We start from the raw sequence: 24479 nt of genomic DNA, 5'->3' as shown, positions 1-24479 counted from the left end.
TCAAGGCTAGATGACAGAGGAAGACCCCATCTCTAAAAACAATGTTTTTAATTTAAAAAATAAGCCTGAAAGAACACCACAAACAAGTATAAGTCTAGGAGTAAATTCTAAATGGAAAGAAAAGACAACAGACTAATGTCTGAGACTATCAGATCTGTATAAAGCATAAGTGCTCCACCTCCTCTCCACGCTGTCCTGTGCCCCACTCACCGAAACCATCTTTGCTACGGTCACTGATGTCCTCCATGCTGCTTCCTCCAATGGGCATCCTCTGGTACTCATCTTACTTGGTGTCTCAGCAGAATTGATACTTCCCTCCTTTTGAAACACCATCTTCTTTTGGATTCTGTGACATGACATTGATCTGATTGTCTTCCTTTTTTTTTTTGAGACAAGGTCTCGCACTATCACCCAGGTTGCAGTGCAGTGGCACAATCATAGCTCACTGCAGCCTCAAACTCCTGGCCTCAAGCAATTCTCCCGCCTTAGCCTCCCAAAATGCTGGGATTACAGGCATGAGCCAACAGCCTTTTTCCATCTATCTAACAAATCTTTCTTGTCTTTGCCAGCTCCTCCTCTTCTAACTCACCCCTAAATGGACCAAGTCCTGAGCCATCCTCTCTTCTCACACTATAATTTCTTCTTGAGTCATCTCATCTATTACCTTGGCTTTTTTCCATACATACCTATGATTCTCCAATTATCTCCAACCCAGACCTCACCTCTGGCTTTCTAATTCAGACATAAATTTTCTGGAAGTTGACATTTGGATGTCTCACAGCACTCCATAAACAGTGTCCAAACCAGAAATCTTGATCCCTGCATCCCAAACCCATTCCTCTCCCACACTTCCCCAGCTCAGTAAATATCACTTCCAGCCACCTGTTTCCTCCTTTCCTCCAGGCCCGAAATCTGGGAGTCATTCTTTTTTTTTTTTTTTTTTTTTTTTGAGACAGAGTCTCGCTCTGTCGCCCAGGCTGGAGTGCAGTGGCATGATCTTGGCTTACTGCAAGCTCTGCCTCCCGGGTTCACACCATTCTCCTGCCTCAGCCTCCCAAGTAGCTGGGACTACAGGAACCTGCCACCAGGCCCGGCTAATGTTTTTGTATTTTTAGTAGAGACGGGGTTTCACCGCGTTAGCCAGGATGGTCTCAATCTCCTGATGTCGTGATCTGCCTGTCTTGGCCTCCCAAAGTGCTAGGATTACAGGCATGAGCCACCGCGCCCAGCCTGGGAGTCATTCTTAATACCCTTCACTGTTCTTCCTTATCATCCATTACCACTCCTAGCTAGTCAGAGAAACATGGTATTCTCTTTATATCTGCATTTTCTATAAGAATTATGTATGCTACCACTGGTTTCTGCTCATGTAAACTCCTGAAGCTCCAGTCTCTATACTTCTCCACTTCTCCTCTGTCACTGTCGCAGTTCATAATCTCATGCCATGTCCACCCCAGTGATGATCTCTCACCTGGAGAGATGTAACAGCCTCCTTACTACTCTCCTTGATTTACCTTCTGTCCTCTCTACTCTATCCTCTGATTGGTCTTTTTAATGCATCAGCTTATAGGGAAGGCCTTACCAAGGCCTTCCCTGACCATGCTCCTCAAAGAGAATTAGGTCTTCCCATTATTCTCTCTCACAGCACCCCTTTCTGATGCAGAGGCAGTATCTGAGCCACTAACAGTATGGATTGCCTGGAATCCAATCCTGACTCCACACTTACTAGCTGTGAGACCTTGGGCAAGTCACTTAGTCTAAGTCTCAGTTTCCTCCTCTGTAAAATTCGGGAAATCTATTTCACAGAGTTCTGTGAAGATTAAATGAATGAATACATGTAAAGTCCTTCCCATAGTGCCATGGCCCATAGTTTAAGTGTTCATTAACCATTTGCTGTTAAGATTTTCTTTCCTGGGGCCCAGCAGGTGGCTCACGCCTGTAATCCCAGCACTTTGGGAGGCTGAGGTGGGTGGATCACGAGGTCAGGAGATCAAGACCATCCTGGCTAACATGGTGAAACCCCGTGTCTACTAAAAAAATAAATAAATAAATACAAAAAATTAGCTGAGCGTGGTGACAGGTGCCTGTAATCCCAGCTACTCGGGAGGCTGAGGCAGGAGAACAGCGTGAACCCAGGAGGCGGAGCTTTCAGTGAGCCCAGATCACGCCACTGCACTCCAGCCTGGGTGACAGAGCGAGACTCCGTCTCAAAAAAAAAGAAAAGATTTTCCTTCCTGGCACTTAGCATAACTTGTAATGACATATTCACTTTTTTCTTTGTTTACATTCTCCCTCCTCCACTATACTGTATGCTCTGTGAGGATAAGGACAGTACCGGCTTTGTTAACTGCTATACCCCAGTGTCTGGTACAGTGTCTAGCCTACAGTAAGTGTTCAATAACTGTTTATTGTTAAGTGCATAAAAATCAAGAAAAACTTTCTAGAAATAGGTGGGATGTGAACAGAAGGGGCAGGATAGGGTGAGATGGGGCATGGAAAGGAGAAGAACAGTTTGAATAAAAAAGAAAAGAACTGAACTGAGGAGCTGGATGTGGTGGCTCACACCTGTAATCCCAGCTACACAAGAGACTGAGGCAGGAGGATTGCTTGAGCCCAGGAGTTCCAGGCTGCAGTGAGATATGATCATGCCACTGCACTCCAACCTGGGTGACAGAACAAGACCCCATCTCTAAAAACAAAACTAAACTAAAACAAACAAACCACTGAACTGAGATGAAAAGGGCCTTGGTTCCAATTCCAGCATGGCCACGAATTTTTGTGGTCTTGGTCAAGGTACTGCCCCTGTCTGAGCCTTGTTTTCCCCACTTCTTCAGTGAAAGGGATGACTAGGTGACCTCTCATGAACATTGCAGTTCTAATTTCTGAGGAAAGAGGCTTCTTGCAGAGTAATGCGAGATAGGCTTAGGGCTGGGCTGTGGGCAGCTTTGAGAACCTCTGAGAAGAGGAAGCATGCCCTATAAAATATAATCGGAAGGCAGTGAGATTATCTGAGCAGAGACCAACTTGGTCATGACAAAGTGGAACGCAGGCCAGTGGGAGCAGGGAGAGCCTAAAGGTAACATGTGGCCAGGAAGCTCCTAACAGAACTCTAGAGGGAAGGCAGCTGTGTCCACGCCAGCAGCACAGTCCTGTGAAAGGCACTATAGGACGACTGACCAGTTCTTGGTAACAAATCATCAGGATAATTCTTCCACTTCAGGTCTAGGTGCTTGAGAGGACGCTGGTGTGGCTACTGAGAGGAACAAGCCATTTGAAGGACAGTTAGAGAGACTAGAGTTTGCTTTCAGACACCCTAAACTGGTGGGAAAGCTACCCCAGGAGAGTATGCCACAGGAACCCCCCTGTACTCTGTGGCCCAGCTCACTGAACCCATCTTAGGGCCCTCATTTCCCAACACACTGCAGACAAGGTATGTCCTCTTACTCCCTGTCCTTGACCTATGTCACCTGCTAACCCCTCCCTTAGTGCCTTCCCTTACAACCACATACCAGATCTTCAAGAACCAACTCAAAACTCCCCTTCTCCAGGCAGCAGCCACCCTGGAGTGCACCTCCTGTGGCTTATTAGCACAGCACTTCATAGTCTAGTACCTGACTAACATGGTAAGCTGAAAAAAATCAATCACCTTGTACAATTCAAATGTGCCACCTCCCCAGCAAAACTAGGAGATCTTCTGGGCAGAAACGAAACCAGGTCCTTCTGTTGCATCTTCCTCCTTCCGCACCTTGGATCCAGAGCGGCACTAGCCCCTCAGTGGATGTAAGCCCAACAGCTCTGCTGGGTTCACGAATCCTGACAGAACCACACCATGTGACTCCTGGCCCAGCCAGCCTGGGGCTGCTCCACACACCTGGTGCATGTCCACCGACAGGGCTGCAATGGCAAGGACAGGGCACTTGAAGTCAGTTTGATGTATGATATAGCAAAAAGCCTCAGCAGCTGGGCTCACGCCTGTAATCCCAATACTTTGGGAGGCCAAGGCGGGCAGATCACTTGAGCTCAGGAGTTCAAGTACAGCCTGGCCATGTTGGCCATGTTGGTGAAACACCATCTCTACTAAAAATACAAAAAAATTAGCCAGGCTTGGTAGCGGGTGCCTGTAATCCCAGCTACTTGAGAGGCTGAGGTGGGAGAATTGCTTGAACCTAGGAGGTGGAGGTTGCAGTGAGCCAAGATCACACCATTGCACTCCAGCCTAGGCGACAGAGCGAGAATTCGTCCCCCCCCCAAAAAAAAAGCCTCCATCCTGCCCTGTTGGCAGAGAGCACACGAGCAAACAGTCATTAGCAGCATTTGCTGTTTTGATAGGATTGATTTTAATGATACAATTAAATGACCTTTGATTGCTCAACAATGATACCTGGGCTACTCCCAAACAAGTACAGCTTTGTTTGTTTCAGCTGGCGAATCTTCCCTTCCTCTGGGAAGTATGGTAAAACCCATTTAAGGGAGAAAACTAATCCAGCAAGCAGTCCTTGGAAAACAAGATCTCGCCTGAAACAACAAAATCGAAAAAACAACCTTTCTATGTCACAGTAGGATCTAAAAATGTTGCTGTGAGAACCAGGGATGTGAGTCTTGCATCTGGTAACTGTGACATGACCCAGTATGACCACAAGGAACTCCATGATCTCAATCTGGTTTAGTGTCTTTCTGCAAAATTCAGTAAATGAGTCAGAACGCCCCACTCTAACCTAGATCAAAAGCGCCATATAATAGTAATTCTCTGCAACACAGGGGAGAGAATATTACTGCTTTGTTTTGTTTAAAAGGATGTAAGAAAAAGAGCAAAACACGGAGAGCTCAGAGCCAGGAAGAAGAACCTCAGCCACCTGCCCACACTGCTGGACCGAATCCCTCCTGAGGGCAGAAAGCAACTGGCCGCTACCCAGCCACAGGAATGTGAATGCAGCACTGTTTCTGCTAAGAACACAGTGGCTGCTCAGCCGCTACAGCTGCTCCATCAGGCACCCAATATTTGTATTCTGTCTGACACATCTAAATGCAAGTTCTGTGTCATGGCCCTAACGCACCACAACTATGGACAAAACTGCGGTGCAAACCCGAAAGCTGTTGATAATGGCAGTACTGAAGCGGTGGGCAGGCATACCAAAGAAAAACAGAAACAGAACAGAAATGAGCAAGACCAAAATACTTTTAAGTTATTATTTAAGGTCTCCTTTCAATTATTTTCTGCAATTATTGAGCCAGCAGTCTATTGTTATTAATTCATAGTCAACCTATTTAAGCGGTACCAGCAATGTAGGCAAATGCCTCAGTAATTTCCTAAGTTTTGAGTGTTATTTTCTTGTCAGTTAAATTTAAAGCAACCCATTTGTGACCACTTTATACCAAGTTAATCTCATCTAAAGTGCTTCACAAACCCTAACAGCTACACTAAGGTTTTATACTAATGAAAGCAATTTACATAAATGAAATTTATGTCACTGCATTTCATGACAAATTTTTTATTTTATAATAATTATGGTACTTATATGATAACATCTGTTGATATTCACAGTCTAAACCTGGCACAGATTTAAACCCACAACATTTTCCATGCATTATGTACATTATCTGTGAAAAGCAATAAAAAAAAGCAATGAATGCATTAATCATACCAATATCATCTGCAAAGCATAAATCTGAAATACCTTTCACGTCAGCTCAAACTGCTTTTTTATTTTTTACACACCTGATTTTACTCCATCTGTAAAAGGGCAAGACAAAGACAGTTGAGGAAATTACACTTCTTGGCTGCTTGACTTTTACAAAATACTCAGGCTAAGTTCTGTAAACAGAAGATTTACTACACGACTAAGAGAAAATGATGCAGTTAAAAGTCCATTTTTATTAAAGGATGGTGTAAGGACCACGGTGTTTTCACACTGCAGTGTGGTGTCATATTTGCATTGTTGACACCTGTTTTACATTTCTCCTCATCTATCTATTGCATGCACTTTTACAAATACACGCCAGGTCTAGACCTACTGTACGACACAATCAGCAGCAACAAAGCTCCAAATGATAACATTTCAGGCTCTTATTTCCCTACCCTGGTGGACGCCAACATTGACATTCCAGCCACCTCCTGGGAGCATCAACGTGGTCCTGCTCAGGAAGAATTCCAAAGGGAACACCAACATGAACACTACACAGATATTTTTACTAGCTTCTCACACTTTAGGTAAAGTTTGCTAAAATATGAGTGTCTCTATTCTATTCCAATGAAAACTATGAACACTTTCTCAAGTTTCTAGTCTGCTGTGGTTACAAAGCCAATCACGGGCACATGTTAAATGCAATAGTGTGTGTGACAGCCATACGAGTTTTCACTTTACCTGGTGCCGGACACACAAACACTAGCTTATACTTTCAAATCAAAATGACATTTTTTTATTTTTATTTTATTTTATTTTATTTTTTGAGATGGAGTACTCTGTTGCCCAGGCTGGAGTGCAGTGCCGTGATCTCTGCTCACTGCAACCTCTGCCTCCCGGGTTCAAGCCATTCTCCTGCCTCAGCCTCCCAAGTAGCTGGTATTACAGGCACCTTCCACCACGCCCAGCTAATTTTTGTATTTTTAGTAGAGAAGGGGTTTCGCCATGTTGGCCAGGCTGGTGTCGAACTCCTGACCTCTGGTGACCCGCCTGCCTCGGCCTCCCAAAGTGCTGGGATTACACGTGTGAGCCACCATGCCCAGCACAAAATGACATTTTCTAACCTATATGACGCCCAGGCCACAGGCCTCCTCTTTGGGAGTGCTTCCCTACCCTCCACAGGTAGAATATCCTCTTTCAAGAGTGCACAGATGCATTACTCACTCATAACTTTGATGTGCACAACAAAGAACAATCAAACCCAAACTCATTCATTCACAATGAGAGCTATCGAGACCTCTACCAATATTCTGTGGAGGATTGTTAAGACTTTCATCAGCAGTTGGCTTTCTTCTGGTATCATCAAGCCTTTGACTTCACTAAGCATTTCAAAATGTTCACCATAAGCCTATTATCAAATTCCTCAATAAAACATTTTTATAAAGTAAGGCAGCAACAGTAACTTTGAACTGCTCTACGCAGGAGTCTCTGCGGGCACAGGAAAAGAAACATTTTACAAACCCCAAAATCACATATGGTGCTACTGCTGCTAGGATGTGCAGAGCACCACCAACCCAGCCTGGGCGCCCAGAGAACTCCTCCTCCCTCCCGCTCCAGCTCCAGAAAGCTTCAGTGGCAGCAGCACAGCAACCAAAAGGTGAGGGTGACGAACAAGATACAAAACCAGTAAAGCTTGGACCTTGCCCTGAATATCAACCAGCTCATATGATTCCATCCAATATGACTGAATGCCCTGCTGGGCAGGCCCACCGAAGAAAGCACAGATGGCCCAGGAGCTCCTCCGCAGAGAACCACAGCTGATTCTCACAAAGCTTGGTCCCTTCCTCCTGAATCACCATTGGAAACTCCTCATGTCCTACACACAAAATTTATCATTCACCCAGGCGCCCAGCCACTGCCGCTTACCTGTTCCTGATCCTGAGCTTATTTCCATGCTGAACAAGGGTAGCCCCAGTTATTCAGAAGTGAAAGAACAGGGACAGCCTTCTGGGGGGCAGAGAGGGGTGTTGCCGCCTGGCCTGGCTGGGCTCCTACCCTGGAGGGCTCCACCTGCTGGCACCTGTAGTAGCTATTTCCTAGGTTCCAAAGCCTCACCTTCTGCACCTACCTTTAAACTTAAAATCTCCTCGGATTTTGTAAGCTTCCAGTTCATCCCATACATGTCAATGCATAACAAAATCTGTCTTTATGGGACTCTCACACCCACATTTCTACCTGACATTTTGTTCTTTCAACACAGACATCCTGCAGTTACCAAACACCTAAGTTTATATGTCACTTGCAGACCTCTCCCACCTTCTGTCAACAAGAACAACAAAAAAGCAAAGTTCCTTTACAAATGCCAATCCCACCCCGTCTGGGTCCAAGCACTCCTAGTGTGGAAACTCCCTGCCTCGAGTCCCACCATTGCCATGCTCTGTCTGCTCACAGAGTCACTGTTTGTCACCAACATACTGTCCATTGACACGCTGCAGAGCCCGTGTACCTCCACCAAGGGTGGAAACAGGAGGCTAACAGCAACTGACGCCTACGGCTACTTCATCCACCTATGCTAGGAGAATTCCTTGAAAATTCTGTACTTATAATCTCCAAGTATTTGTATCCATCTGAGCTATCCAATGAATTTGGATTATTTGGAACTAACCATACCTTAGAATAAAATTCTGAGAGAAAAGAAGTTCAAATGTGTTTTGCGGGCTATTTATTCTTACAGTAAACCTGGAATAACTCAAAGCTTCAGGAAATAGGTTTTTCATCCAGGGTCACTGAAACATTTCCAAAATAGTTCATTTTTCATAGCAGTAAAAGAAATGAAGATTAAAGCAAACTTGTGATACCACTGTACACAAACTACATAAGCAAATCATTTAACTGTGACACCCAACCAAGTAAAATCATACTCCTGAAAATTTTACTAAAAATAAAAAGACTAAAGAACTGAAAAATGCTCATAACCTATTGAGCAATACAAACAAAATGAATTTTTTAACCCTATATTCAGCAAAGATTTTTTTTTTTTTGAGATAGTCTCACACTTTCGCTCAGCCTGGAGTGCAGTAGTGCAATCACAGCTCACTGCAGCCTCTACCCCGGGTTCAAATGATTCTCCAACCCCAGCCTCCCTCCCATGTAACTGAGACCACAGGTGCGTGCCACCACTCTTGGCTAATTTTTTTTATTTTTGTAGAGATGGGGTCTCCCTGTGTTGCCCAGGCTAGCCTTGAACTCCTTGGCTCAAGCAACCCACTCACCTCGGCCTCCCAGAGTTCTGGGATTACAGGAGTGAGCCATCATGGCTGGCCCCCAAATTTTTTTGCAATATGACACCACCAAGTGTGGGTCACACTCTTTCAGGGAGAGGGTGTCTTTAGTTCTGACTGTGGCTTTGTCCAGTCTGTAGAGCTCAGGCCAGGAGAGGTGCTGCCATTGCTATGAGTATATGGAACACAGCAGGCCTCCCTTAAACCCCGCTGAGGGCAGGGTTGCAGCAAGGGAGATATGTTCTCACCATGGTGTGCATATGCTCATGGAAATGGCTGCTCACAATAAAAAATTAGAGGCCTGGTGTGGTGGCTCATGCCTATAACCCCAATACTTTGAGAGGCTGAGGCAGGAGGATCACTTGAGCCCAAGAGTTCGAGACCAGCCTGGGCAACATGGCGAAACCCCCTTTCTGCAAAAAAAATTCAAAAATTAGCCAGGCGTGGTGGCTCACACCTGTAGTACCAGCTACTCAGGAGGCTGAGGTGGGATGATCGCCTGAGCCCAGGGAGTTCAAGGCTGCAGTGAGTCATAACCACACCACTGCACTCCAGCCTGGGTAACAGAATTAGACCCTGTCTCAAAAAAAAAAAAAAAAAAAAAAAAAAAAAAAAATTAGAGGCCCATCAGGCTTTAATGGACATCCCCACATATCCTATTTGCATACATTCAGAACAATATTTAGAAGATAAATTTCTAGGTTAGGACAATGGATATGTCCTTTTTTTTTTTTTTTTTTGAGACAGAGTCTCACTTTGTCACCCAGGCCGGAGTGAAATGGTGTGATCTCGGCTCACTGCAACCTCTGCCTCCCAGGTTCAAGCGATTCTCCTCCCTCAGCCTCCTGAGTAGCTGGGATTACAGGCGCATGCCACCACGCCTGGTTAATTTTTGTATTTTTGGTAGAGACAGGGTTTCACCATGTTGGTCAGGCTGGTCTCGAACTCCTGACCTCGTGATCCACCTACCTCGGCCTCCCAAAGTGCTGGGATTACAGGCGTTAGCCACCGCGCCCAGCCCTGGTATGTGAGTTTTAAAAGTTGATAGGTATTGCTCAATTTCCCTTCAAAAAGATGATGTCGACTGGGTGCAGTGGCTCATGCCTGTAATCCCAACACTTTGGGAGGCCGAGGCGGGCAGATCACCTGAGGTCAGGAATTCAAGACCAGCCTGGCCAACATGGCGAAACCCCATCTCTACTATAAATACAAAAAATTAGCTGGGCATGATGGTGGGCGCCTGTAATCCCAGCTACTCTGGAGGCTGAGACAGAAGAATCACTTGAACCTGGGAGGTGGAGGTTGCAGTGAGCCAAGATCGCACCATTGTACTCCAGACTGGGTGACAAGAGTGAAACTCCATCTGAAAAAAAAAAAAAAAAATAGATGATGTCAAATGACACTCTCAGCTCATCACTGTCACCTCCCCATCACAGCCGCACTTCCCTACCCGGCCGAGACTCCGAGGGCCAGTGTTTCAGTCCCTCCCTTTTTTCCCTCATCCCTCTGTTCCTCCATTGCATTCATTTGGCAAAAGTTCAGTCCTTGTTAAGCTCAACTCTGCACCTACTCCAGCTTGTGCACAGCAGCTGAACACAGCAGAAAAAAAAACATACAAAATTTTCACTTTAAATGTTTGACCCCAAATCTGTAGTGACACAGAACTGCCTAGCAACCAGCCACGTTTCTCAAGTTTTTTCACTATCTTAGTCTCCAAAATGACTATTCCACTCCTTCTCTTATCTCCCCAGGTCTCCAACACTCTTCCCTTCCACCCCTACTTGCTCTCAATTGATGATCTCACTAAAAAACAAAAGCAATCAGGAGAGAATGGCCCTCTTTTTCCCAGGATGAATGTAACGGCCTATTGGTATCTAGACCACAATGGACGTTATCATCGCTGTGCCTCCACTGCCCATCTGATCCTGTCCTCTCCTGCCTATCCGGACCATGCTCTCACAATGATCCCCTCTGACAACTCACAAACTGCTGTCTCAGCCTGAACTCCAGCCTCTTACACCCACTTCCTAACCCAATAACTCCATTTGGATGACTAATAAGTACCTCAAACCTGACATGTCAAAACAGGATTCTCACCTCCATACCCCTGCCCCTCACCTTGCACCCCATCTTCCACAGCTCAGTAAATGGCTCCAGTGGCACTACCCTTGACACTATAGCTTGAACCAAAACCTTGGTGCCATCCTTGACCCTCCCCTATCCCACATCCAATCATTCAGCAAGTCTTGATTATTCTACTTTCAAAATATGTGGAACCATACATTTCTCTCCATCCCCACTGGTACCTCCATAAGACCCCCATCATCCCCGGTCTAGACATCTGCAACAGTGTTCTACAGAGTCTGCCTGCTTCCACTCTGACCTTCCTACCGCCTATTCTGAGCAGAACAGCCAGGGTGATTTTTTAGAACACAGCCACAGGATGACACTTCTCTGCCTGAAATCCTCCGTTAGCTTTCCTTCACAGAATAAAATCCAAACTCCTCACCACACCAAGAAGGCCCCCATGCTCAGACCCTTCCCCTCGTCTCCTCGCCTGCTCCACTCTACACTGGCCTTCTGCTTCTGGCTCAATTATGCCAAGGTCATTCTGCTTTGGGAACTCTGTGCTTGCTGTTCTCCAGCTGCAAAGCTCTTCCACTGGATCACCATGTGCTGAGCTCCTTCACATTATTCAGGCCTCAGAGGTCCCCTCCCCAGAGAGGCCTTTCCAGACCACTCCACCTCCAAGAGTGCCTCTGTCCCCCCTCCACTCCAATTCCCTACTTTATTCTTCAGGGTACTCATCACTAGCTGAAATTATATTTCCTATTCATCTGTTTATTGTCTATTTTCCCACTGGGATGGGAGCTGTATGAGCTTGGAGTAGTACCTAGCACACAGAAAATGCTTAATAAATCTTTGTTGAATTAATAAATATTTCATGATAAAATTAAAAATGTTTTAAAAAATGTAACCACATGTATAACTGGCATGCTCTGGCATACTTGGCAAACAAACATACCCATGGAGAAAGACCAGAAGAGAACAGAGAAAAATAAAAGTAGTTGCGATAGGAAATTTTTTTTATTTACACCATCCTATTTTAATGTTATGCTGTTGTTACAATAAAAAACAATGGCTTTTCTGTCCTAGATGAAAGATGAATGAGGACCTGTCAGTGCCAGAGGGTCACTACTCTCTACTCACTAATTGTGAGCAAGAGAAAAGCAGCTCCTGATACCTGGGCGCAGGCCTGGTACTATCAACCAGTCCTTGGTGCTCTCCTTTCGAACATCAACATAAACATCAACATCAGACAAGGCCACTCTGTGAACATGATGGACGAAGACAAAAACAAGACCACTCTGCAATATCTGAACACAGACAAAACATGAACATTGTCCAAGCCACAAAATACCAAACATCCTCCTCCCCCAGCTAATGAGTGACTATTGCTTCTTCTTCAATTTCAGCTTTGGCACTGCTTTAATCTACTCTCCCTATAGATATGATTTACTAAAATACTAAATGACAGAGTTACCCATTTCCTGACAGCATCTAATCCAGAGTAAAGTCCCCAAATCACTACCACAGCCCAAATCCTATACTGGCTCACCCCATGGTGCCCTTTGGTGTGCATTCTCCCTCACTGCAACAAGCAATAAGCTCAACTTGTTTGACTGTAGGTGTGTTCCTAGTTGTGTTTCGCTGGAGGGCACTGATAACTGTCAGGACACCAGTTACCATTACAGGCCATGGTACACGCAGAAGTCATAGGAGCCTGGTGGGAAAACTGACCCCCAGATATAATCTCAGTGTTGGTTCTCTGAATACATTCCCTGACACATCAGCTGATTTTCTTGTCATCTGCCTTTTTCCTAAAAGTTGGGTGAATGGGAAAAAAAGTCTACTTAATTAAATGCCCCAGTGAATAATGTTACAATCAATCCAGTATGCTTCCCTACCATTGCTGAAAGTCACCCTGAGTGCAAGGTCAGAATGGTGCTGGAGGACTGAATCATGGGCAGGGCCTGAGGCAACACCACTCAAGTACTTTAAGCCACATGTTCAAGCCCAATAAATTAGGCCAGGTTTAAAGAAGTCAAGCTGTACACATGTAAGAATTTTAATAAGCTTGGAAAATGCTACCTAGAGCTTATGCACAGGCTTACTGTACCAATGGGATTCCCTGCCACCAGCCACAGCGTGCTAAGCCCCTGACAAGAGCTGTCGAGCACGTGGGGCAGCGGGGACAGGGAGTCTGCTTGGTCCAGGTTTCCTTAGGAGTTGGAGACTCACAGCAGAGGCTGGCAGCCAGATGGATAGAGAACAGAATCGGGCATGCAGCTCAGTGGAGCCAACGGCATTTACTAGGAAAACATGCCGAAGGTTTCTTTGGTGCGAATCTGGTCCTCACACACCCTTCTAGAAACTAGCAAACACTGTAATCAATGTCTGCATTTATCAAATGCCTGTTTGTACCCAGAACTGTGTTGGGTACAATAGAGTTATTTAAGCAAACATGGTCTCTGACTTCTAGATGCCGACACCCAATATAAATAAAAACAATAAATCTGTCCAAAGGATTACCAAACTAACTGAACAAACAAAATAGTCAAAAGCATTTACCTTTTACAAATGCAGTGGTGTAATAACTGAAGGTTAAGTCATGAGAGATGACTCTCTAAACAGGGTGGGTCCCTAATGGAACAGTTACTTTGTTAAAGCTGACTTCCAAGGGGGAGGTCAGGTTTTAAGAAAAGGTTCAGGATCTGGCTACTGGGCTGGAGAAAAATAAGCCAATCAGGGCAAAGGGTGCAGCCTGGGAGATGACTGAGAGATCAAAATTTAACTGCAGGAAGAAAAAAAACTACCAATGGCCCAGAAAAAGTCGGGGAAAATAAGTCAAGCAGGCACATCTTCCTCAACCAGTTTTATTCATGCCCCTTTCTGATAAGTATAAAAAGCTTAGGCTGGGCACAGTGGCTCACACCTGTATTCCCAGCACATTGGGAGGCCAAGGCAGGAGGATCGCTTGAGGCCAGGAACTTGAGACCAGTCTGGGCAACATAGCCAGACCCTGTCTCTCCAAACAATGCAAAAATTAGCTGGGCATGGCACATGCCTGTAGTCCCGGCTACTCGGGAGGCTGAGGTGGGAGGATCACCTGAGCCCAGGAGGTCGAGGCAGCAGTAAGCCACAATCATACCACTGCACTCCAGCCTGGGCAACAGAGCAAGACCCTGTCTCAAAAAATAATAATCAATAATAAAAAGCTTATACTCTCTTTTAATGTTATTTGAAATTTCAAAAGAAACTACATATCCTAACCAACACCAAATCAAAGCAATAGTGGTTTCAGAATTTGTTTTCCAAATAACACAAACCACCCTCTTCCCCCAGAGCTAAACACCACCCAGGTGGGTGGTAGCAACTGTCAACAAGGATGTCACTCTATCACTGAATTCTTAAAGAAGGGAAAAGTTAAATCCTAGATCTACATGGGACCAGACAACTGGCAGAATCAGAAAGAGTTATAGCCTAAGGTGACTAAAATAGACCACAGCCCTAGCAAGAATTTATAACAATTACCTGATTAAAATTGCGGAAGGAGAATTCTTTGTAGATTGCATCTCTCTCACTTAATTCCGACCATCCTGCTGCTTTAAGGTCAAGTATAGCTTGGTTCCTCTCCTCTGGAGTCAACCTGTGAGTACCTGATGACTATGAAGAGAACAGATTTCATATCTGAAAATGTACAAGTTTACTCAAACTCAAACTTATGGCTCCTTACCTTCAGCAGAGATGTAAAAAAGTCTGAAAGGCAACAAATTCTAACCATCTTTCATTCCTTTGTTCTCATAAGAGAGACCAAAGCAAGGCTAGCTGTGTGCAAAATAAGCTGCCTCCATGGCATGTCACCTCTGGCCCCCTTACTGCTGCCTCAAACTTCACAATTCAGCTTCTCTGGTTGGTTGGTTGGTTGTTTTGAGACAGGGTCTCGCTCTGTCGCCCAGGCTGGAGCGTAGTGGTGCAATCATGGCTCACTGCAACCTCCACCTCCTGGGCGCAAATGATCCTCCCACCTCAGCCTCCCGAGTAGCTGGGACTACAGGTGCACACCACCACACCCAACTAATTTTTTGTATTTTTGGTGGAGACGGATTTTCACCATGTTGCTCAGGCTGGCCTTGAATTCCTGAGCTCAAGCCATCTGCCCGCCTGGACCGCCCAAAGTGCTGGAATTACAGGCATGAGTGACTGCGCCCAGCCCTTCTGTGGTTTATTACAGATACAACAAAGATTGACTATTACCACTGGCCATCTTGGACACTGCAGACTTGTGGCAAGTCTATTGGCAGGACCAGAATTAAAATCCAAGTCTCCAAACTCCAGGTCTATTGCTCTTTGAATGGCCCTACATCACCTCAGTAGCCTTCACTACTTTCTGTTGTATCTCTAATAAGCCAGAGAAGCTGAACTGCGACGCTCAAGGCAGCAGTAAGGGGGCCAGAGAGAACATACCATAGAGCAGCTTATTTTGTACAGAGCTAGCCTTATTTTGGTCTGTCTTGAGAACAAAGGAATGAAAGATGGTTTTAACTATTTGGAATTACCATCTCCTGTCACATCTAATGAAAACCAATCACCGGATGGGGAAAAACAAATGCACATTTACATAGGATTTTATCTAACTTCTGGGAGTCCACAGATCCTCTGGACTACAGGTAAAAAGCCCTGGCCTCAGTGGGGTGGGTTTATGAAGCCCTTTTCTCAGAGCACCAGTCAGACAAACTCTCTCCATAGTTTGGCCAGAGTACTGCCCAGTCCAAAGGACTTGTGTGCACTGTCTGGCCTGTTTCTACTCACCCTGGGGATGACATTCACAAAGCCAGGTTCTGTTGGTTAACAGGCCCACACTTCCCATTCTATTGGTTTTTTTAACTGAAATAACTTTAAACATCAGGGCCAGAGAGAAGAGATGGACACTTGACTAGAAGTCGGGAAAGCAGGGTTCTCATTCCAGGCAATACTTCCTGCCTTACCTACTTGCAGAGTTACTGTAGGCTCAGGTGAGAGAGAGGCTGTCACCCAGAAACATGAACATTAGTGAAGGCTCCTCATCAAAGGGCAACTGTGGGCTAAGCTGCATTCCCTGGATTCTCTGCCATTAAGCTGCAACTCACTCCCACTTCAGAAATCCTAAAATCGTTTATCACTAATATTAAGACAGGAAAAAGATTTTACCTTTAGACAACTTATTCTATGAAGATAAAGAAAAAAATACTAATGAATCAGTTTTCTAGTTTTTCTTCTTTGCTAGGTCGGCTATTCTTCCCCACAGCTAACAAAAGGAAAGAATGAGAGTACCTTTTTTTTTTTTTTTTGAGACCAAGTCTTGCTCTGTCGCCCAGGCTGGAGTGGAGTGGTGTGATCTCAGCTCACTGCAACCTCTGCCTCCCAGGTTCAAGCGACTCTTCTGCCTCAGCCTCCTGAGTAGCTGTGATTACAGGTGCATGCCACCACGCCCAGCTAACGTTTTGTATTTTTAGTAGAGACAGGGTTTCACATATTGGCTAGGCTAGTTGCAAACTCCTGACCTCAAGAGATCCGCCCACCTCAGCCTCCCAAAGTGCTGGGATTACAGGCGTGAGCCACTGCGCCCAGCAGAGAATACTTTTTAATTAAACAAAATATGCAAAAGCCTGTTATTAAAAACCACTTACTAGATTAGTTGGGCATGGTGGCACACGCCTGTAATCCCAGCCATCCAGCCTGGGCAACAGAGTGAGACTCCGTCTCAAAAAAAAAAAAAAAAAAAAAAAAAAACCATTTACTAGGACCGGGCACAGTGACTCACATCTGTAACCCTGGCACTTTGGGAAGCTGAGGTGGGAGGATCATTTTAGGCCAGGAGTTGAAGACTAGCCTGGGCAATACAATGAGACCTCGTCTCTACAAAAAAATTTTTAAAAATAACTGGGTGTAGTGGACCATGTCTAGTCCCAGCTACTTGGGAGGCTGAGGTGGGAGGATCACTTGAGACCAGGTGACTGAGGCTGCAGTGAGCTATGATCACCACTGCATTCCAGCCTGGGCAACAGAGTGAGACACTGTCTCTTAAAAAAAAAAAAAAAAAAAAAAGGTTGGGCGTGGTGGCTCACGCCTGTAATTCCAGCACTTTGGGAGGCCGAGGTGGGTGGATCACAAGGTCAGGAGTTCAAGACCAGCCTGGCCAAGATGGTGAAACCCCATCTCTACTAAAAATACAAAAAATTAGCCGGGCGCGGTGGCAGGCGCCTGTAGTCCCTGCTACTCAGGAGGCTGAGGAAGGAGAATCATTTGAACCCGGAGGATGGAGGTTGCAGGGAGCCAAGATCGTGCCACTGCACTCCAGCCTGGGCGAGAGTGAAACTCCAACTCAAAAAAAAAAAAAAAAAAAAAAGAATCAAAAAATTCATTCATCAGTTTTTCTGATGAATGACAGTTCTGAAAAACTTACACATACATCTATCATAAGAAATCTAAAATTCTTGGCCAGGCATGGTGGCTCATGCCTGCAATCCCAGCACTTTGGGAGGCCGAGGCGAGCAGATCACAAGGTCAGGAGTTCGAGGCCAGCCTGGCCAAGATGGTGAAACTCCGTCTCTACTAAAAATACAAAAATTAGCCAAGCGTGGTGGTGCGTGCCTACAGTCCCAGCTACTCAGGAGGCTGAGGCAGGAGAATCGCTTGAACCCAGGAGGCGGAGGTTGCAGTGCGCCAAGATCGCACCACTGCACTCCAGTCTGGACAACAGAGCGAGACTCTGTCTCAAAAAAAAGAAAGAAAGAATTCTGAAATTCTTAAACACTTGTCAACTCAGAGAACTTTGGAAAAGAAACAGAATTATGCGTGTCCATACCGAGTAGCTGCAAAGAAAACCATTAAACATGCTGTCTGTAATAAGGCAGGAACCTGGAGTCTGTGGAACACACTCTGAGCTGTTTTCTCTGAGTGCTGGACCATCCACATCCGCGCTAAGATTAATGATATACACTTTATGCCCAGACACCTGCCCAGCAGCAGGGACCACGCCCAGGACTGGGAAATGGAGCCACTTCACCTACATAACATCAAAGGCCCCCATGAGGGCATATTCACAGTAGAACCCTTGGTGGTGGGCTTAATTTTTTCAGGGGGTGGGGGGTAGGCTAGGATTTGAAGAGAGTAAACCAAATCTAAGGCCTAACTTTGTTACTTTTAGCTGTGGGATACTAAACTTCGCTTTTCTGAATTCCGGGATCCTTCTGCTGTAGTGGGGATATTATAATATCTACCTGCCAAGATTTTTTGAAAGGCTTAAATTACAGATCTTGAATGTGAGGGTACCTAGCATTGAGCCTGGCACGTGGCAGCGCTCAAATAATATCTGTTGATTCGTTCCTTCCCAGAACACCCTAATCTTACTGGATCACTAGCACCTGGGGCAGAGTACGCCTGAAGACACGCCTAGGTGACAGTAGGCACTCAACTTGTGTTCTCCCCTTCGTGGCCAAGAAGCGGCGGAGTGCTTATCTTCCTCCGTCTTCGAGCTATTTTAAATTTCTTCTATTACAGCACTTTGGGAAGCCGAGGAGGGTGGATCACAAGGTCAGGAGATCGAGACCATCCTCGCTAACACGGTGAAACCCCGTCTCTACTAAAAATACAAAAAAATTAGCCGGGTGTGGCGGCGGACGCCTGTTGTCCCAGCTACTCGGGAGGCTGAGGCAGGAGAATGACGTGAACCTGGGAGGCGGAGCTTGCAGTGAGCCGAGATTGCGCCACTGCACTCCAGCCTGGGTGACAGACCGAGACTCCGTCTCAAAAAAAAAATTTTTTTTCTTCTATTAAAGAATTTCAGGCCAGGCGCAGTGGCTCGCGCCTGTAATCCCAGCACTTTGGGAGGTCGAGGCAGCTGGATCACCTGAGGTCAGGAGTTCGAGACCAGCCTGGCCAACATGGCGAAAACCCCTCTCTACTAAAAATATATAAAAAATTACCTAGGCGAAATGACACGCGCCTGTAATCGCAGCCACTCGGGAGGGTGAGGCGGGAGAATCGCGTGAACCCAGGAGACGGAGGTTGCAGTGAGCCGAGATCGTGCCACTGCACTCCGGGCTGGGCGATACAGCGAGACTCGGTCTCGAAAAAACAAAACAAAACATTTCAAACTGAAATGGGCGGTTAAAATGCAACTTAAAACGAGATGGTGAGTTTAACGCACCACTTTTCCACTAGGTGGTGCTGCATGTTAAAACTTTTCTTCCATTTACTCCAAAATATTAATTTCTACAGCAGGAAAACTGACGGCCCCTTGAAAAAGGAAAGAAAAGCCAATATCTCACCAAAAAAGACAATTTATTAATAACTCCTCCAAAACCTCTGTGGGTTCCCCTTGGAGTGAAGCGCGAGCAGGGAGCCGCCATAGGGAGCCGGGCCCGCAGCGCCGTTCGTCCTCAGCACAGCGAGCGGCGGCGGGCACCGAATTGTTCTGCAACTACTTTTCACACCTGCCTTTTGTAGTTGCTGAACAAAATTCGTTCCCATTTGTTTCCGGTTGGCAAGTTCGTAGGCTTCGGCGGAGGTAGAAAGTCAAGGGCAAGTGGCGGCGGCTGCGGCCACCCCGGTCTCTGAGCGGCGCGCGGGGCAGGTGCTCAGTCCCGGGACGCGGTGACCCAACGCCCGAGCTCCAAGGCCCGGCCCACGCCGGGGCCGCCCCAGTCCCGCTGGCCCCTCAGCCGACGCCGCCGGGCCTCGCACCGCCCCCAGACCCCAGACCCCTGACCCCCGCCCACGCGGCCGCTGTGCACTCACCATGGCCGCGAGCCCTAGGCTCTGGCCTCGCAGCGCCGCCAACAAGCGCCCCGTCGCCCCCCGCGCCCCGAGCACCGCCGCCATTGGCCGTCTGCCTAGGGCTGCCCCGCGCGCTGCCTGCCGGCCGCCCACAGCCGCCCCCGACCCGGCCCCGCCCAGCTACCGCAGTCCCGGTCGTCTCCCTGCGGGGCTGGCCGGGAGCGGGGGCTGTGTGTGGGCAGCGCCTAGCCTTCCCGCGGACACAGGCGCAGCCCGGACCCCGAAGACCCCCAGGAGCTTCAGCGGTCGCCAGCGCTCTTGGCCGCCAGGTGGACTCTGCGCGCCCCACAGCCGTAGGCCCAGCAGCCGCGCGCGGTCCCCGCCCCATGCGGGCCCGTCGCGTCTGTGCCCGGGACGCAGGCCGCCCGGCGCTCGCTGGCCTTGCCCTCCGGTCCTGGCTGCGCTGGGAGGAACTTTGCCCCGCCTCGGGCGCCGGCCCCTCCGCTTCACGGGCGCTAGCACCGAGCTGGGCTCCCCGGTGGGCCGCGCTGCGCGCAGTCCATGCGGGTGAGAGGATGTCGCAGGCCAGGGCGGGGCAGTTGAGAGGTGGGTGCTCGGGGACCACCCGCCGCTGTCGTTCATTCAGTACTCGCTGGGGCAGTGAACCACGGCAGTTCCCATCGGGGGCTCCTAAGTCTTGCAGCCGTGGGTTCGAACGTAGGCTCTGTTCAGTCATTGCGTGACAGCCAAGTTCTTGAGCCAGCTGGCTCGTCTGGGTTTGCGTGGACCAAAAAGTGTGGAAACCCGGCCTGTAATCCCCTCCCAAACGTGTCCGTGCCCTGCTTACCCCCAGGCTCAGCACACAGTAGGAGCTCTGCAGACAGCTGTGAACAGATTTAGGTGAATCTTTTCTTGTATCATTTTTGGGGAGGTATTCTTTGTTTTTTTGTTGTTTTTTTGTCTTTTTTGAGATGTAATTGACATACTACGGAGTCTCGCTCTGTCCCCCAGGCTGGAGTGCAGTGGCGCGATCTCGGCTCACTGCAAGCTCCGCCTCCCGGGTTCACGCCATTCTCCTGCCTTAGCCTCCCGAGTAGCTGGGACTACAGGCACCCGCCACCACGCCCGGCTAATTTTGTTTTTGTATTTTTAGTAGAGACGGGGTTTCACAGTGTTAGCCAGGATAGCCTCAATCTCCTGACCTCGTGATCCGACCGCCTCGGCCTCCCAAAGTGCTGGGATTACAGGTGTGAGCCACCGCACCCAGCCTCTTTTTTTGTTTGTTTTTAAGTGAATAGTTTAAGCAGGCCAGGCATGGTGGCCTGCACCTGTAATCACAGCACATTGGGAGGACAAGGCAGGAGGATCACTTGAGGCCAGGTGTTCGAGATCTGCCTGGGCAACATGGCAAAACCCCATCTCTATTAAAAATACAAAAATTAGCCACGCGTGGTGGCACGTACCAGTAGTTCCAGCTCCCCGGGAGGCTGAGATGGGAGGATGGCTTGAGCCTGGGAGGCTGCAGTGAGCCGAAATCACGCCACTGCATTCCATCGACAGCAAAATACCTTGTCCCTCACCCCGCTCAAAAAAATAATAAAGTTTATGCAAATTAATAAGCAGTTTTGCAGAGGATATGGCAAAATATATATATTTTTTAAGAACAAGAGTCCATTTAACTTCAACTTAGCAGTTGTTAGCAGTCCATCCATATGGACCTAGAAAAAATAAAGCATTTTGCCTCAAGGTGGCCCAAAATTCACGGGCTTCTGTTCTTCCCATTTTCCCACTTGACAAAATGTAACCATTTCGCTGGGTGCGGTGGCTCATACCTGTAATCCCAGCACTTTGGGAGGGCGAGGCGGGTGGATCAATTGAGGCCAGGAGTTCGAGACCAGCCTGGCCAAAATGGTGAAACCCCATCTCTACTAAAAATACAAAAATTAGCTGGGCATGATGGTGAGTGCCTGTAACCCCAGCTACTGAGGAAACTGAGGCAGGAGAATCGCTTGAACCCGGGAGGCGGAGGTTGCAGTGAGCTGAGATTGCACCACTGCACTCCAGCCTGGCAACAGAGCAAGACTGTCAAAAAAAAAAAAAAAAAAAAAAAAAAAAAAAAAAAAAGATGTAACCATTTCAAAAGCAAAACTCAGGAGGAATCACACTGGGGGCCCTGATCAAATGTTGCTGGTCCTAAAGAATTAAAAGTTATATTTCCAACATTTACATTGTTTATGATCTTGAAAACTACTACTCAGATTTGCTCATTAAAGTAAGAACTGAAAAATGAACCAGTGGATGTGAGTTAACAAGTAAGCCTTCATTATTTTCAGTAAATTTACTTTCATCATTTTCCTTCCTTAATACCACTGTATGAAACTGGCATCTCGGATAGAGTCACTGGCCAGGCAAAGTGGCTCACGCCTGTAATCCCAGCACTTTGGGAGGCTGAGGCGGACAGATCACTTGAGCCCAGAAGTTTGAAACTAGGCTGGGCAACATGGTGAAACCCTGTCACTACAAAAAAGTACAAAAATTAGTCGCGCATGGTGGCACATGCCTGTAGTCCTAGCTACTGAGGAAACTGAGGCAGGAGAATCTCTTGAACCTGGGAGGCAGAGGTTGCAAGATCGGGCCACTGCACTTGCACTCCTGCCTGGGCGACAAGAGTGAAACTCTATCTCAAAAAAATAAAATAAATTTGATCATTCAGATCTAGTCAAAAAAGCAGCAAACGGCAGATGCTAGGGCCCAGGGAAATGATGGTATCAGTGGATCACATCACAGGGCTGTGAATTGTCTGCCCACACATGTAGCTCCCCAATTAATAGGATTTAAGTCCCTTAGCAAAGATTTACTGGCCACATCCTCTGTAGTGGAACCATGCTTAGCTTGGGCTATTTAGCTGGTCTTTGATCACTTCCTTCCCCTTTTCACTTTCTCTCAACACTACTGGTGTTTTTGTTTTGTTTTTCTGATTTTGGGGGTTTGAGACATGATCTCACTGTGTCACCCAGGCTGTAGTGCAGTGACATGATCACGGCTCACTGAAGCAGTCCTCCCACTACAGCCTCCCAAAGTGCTAGGATTCCAGCCGTGAGCCCCTACACCTGGCAGCACCAGTGTTTGGGCTGGTCCTCTCTATACTTGAACCTCCTCTCCAGGGAATGGCTCTGCTCCACATTTCCCTCCAGGGGAACCCCATGTAGCTGGGCCATGGTGCAAAGGCAGGGCAGGGTGCCATCCCACATAAAAGTTTTGGAGTAAATTTAAAGCCTGGTCCAGCCACTGGAAGCTGCATGAACGAAAGCAAGTTATTGAGAGCCTCAGGTTTTTTCTTTTGCTTTGAGACAGGGTCTCACTCTGATTGCCTAAGCTGGAACGCAGTGGTATGATTACAGCTCACTGCAGCCTCAACCTCCTGGGCTCAGGTGATTCTCCCACCTCGGCGTCCCGAGTAGCTGGGACCACCGGGACACACCACCACGCCCAGCTAATTTTTTGTACTTTTAGTAAAGATGGGGTTTCGCCATGTTAACCAGCCTGGTCTCGAACTCCTGAGACTCAAGCAATCCACCTGCCTCAGCTTCCCAAAGTCCTGGGATTACAGGTGTGAGCTACTGCGCCAAGGCAGTTTATTCTTTAAAATGAGGATATTAAACAAAATAGTATATGTAAAGCATCTAAAACAGTACTTGACACTCACACAGTAATAACTCAATATAAGAGGTGGACTCACCAGAGTTTTCTTTACATTTGTATTTATAAGTACACACATGTGAAGATTCAAATCCCAGCTTCATCAACTTACAGTCTGTGTAAACTGGGCAAGTTATCTAACTCTCTATGCCTCAATTTGCTCATTTGTAAAATAGAAATAATGTGCCATTCTGAGATATGGTCCCCTCCTGCCAGTGACCACCCCAAACACAGCTGTTGGCAACATGACACATAACAGTTGTAAACTCCCATTCATTGTAACACTCTAAGAAGGAGACTCATCTGAGGTTTTATTTCTATAGAATTTAGGGTGCCTTATGAAATAAACATTCAACTACTCTAAAACCCCGGCAACAATTAGTATAAAAGTAATTTATGATGAGGTAATTAGCTGTCATATCTGAATTTAAGGGATCTTTTAGAAACAGCTTTTCAAAAAGTTTGTTTAGTCCAGGCGCGGTGGCTCACACCTGTAATCCCAACACTGTGGAAGGCTGAGGCGGGCGGATCACCTGAGGTCAGGAGTTTGAGACCAGCCTGGCCAACATGGCAAAACCCCATCTCTACTAAAAACAGAAAAATTAGCCGGGTGTGATGGCACAGGCCTATAGTCCCAGCTACTCAGGAGGCTGAGGCTGGAGAATTGCTTGAACCCAGGAAGCAGAGGTTGCAGTGAGCCGAGATTGCACCATTGCACTCCAGCCTGGGTGACAGAGCGAGATTTGGTCTGAAAAAAAAGAAGTTTGTTTAAATTACATGTTGTCTCTTTACTAAATGTGTCTTGAACTAGACTAGAATCAACTTGTGGGCAAGAACAGTGTTTTACACTTCAATACTTTTTTTTTTTTTTTGAGATGGAGTTTTGCTCTTGTTGCACAGGCTGGAGTGCAGTGGCGTGATCTCGGCTCACTGCAACCTCTGCCTCCCGGGTTCAAGTGATTCTCATGCCTCAGCTTCCCATGTAGCTGGGATTACAGGCGCCCACCACCACGCCCAGCTAATTTTTTGTATTTTTAGTAGAGACAGGGTTTCACCA

The 24479-nt window shown here is 47.0% G+C and overlaps 1 protein-coding gene across 2 annotated transcripts in view; it reads right to left on the bottom strand.

Annotated features, from left to right (window-relative positions):
- The window catches only part of PCBD2 (pterin-4 alpha-carbinolamine dehydratase 2), a 53417-nt gene extending 32943 nt beyond the window's left edge, over positions 1-20474 (bottom strand). Inside the window, exons 1-2 of one of the 2 annotated variants that reach the window (XR_010126438.1) lie at positions 19745-20474; positions 14498-14629 (exon numbers count right to left, since the gene is read on the bottom strand). Coding sequence is in view for 1 of the 2 variants with exons in the window: in XM_054487675.2 (XP_054343650.1) it covers positions 14498-14629; positions 19745-19828 (216 nt within the window). In the remaining variant the exon portion in view is untranslated. The remainder of the gene's footprint in view (positions 1-14497; positions 14630-19744) is intronic. The other variant, XM_054487675.2, reaches the window with a different exon arrangement.
- Between the last annotated feature and the right edge of the window lie 4005 nt (positions 20475-24479).

The sequence above is a fragment of the Pongo pygmaeus genome, chromosome 4 (assembly GCF_028885625.2).
Source record: "Pongo pygmaeus isolate AG05252 chromosome 4, NHGRI_mPonPyg2-v2.0_pri, whole genome shotgun sequence".
NCBI classification, from domain to species: Eukaryota; Metazoa; Chordata; class Mammalia; order Primates; family Hominidae; genus Pongo; species Pongo pygmaeus.
The sequence above is the reverse complement of the archived record's forward strand: the minus strand, read 5'-3'. Positions and strand labels throughout refer to the sequence as shown.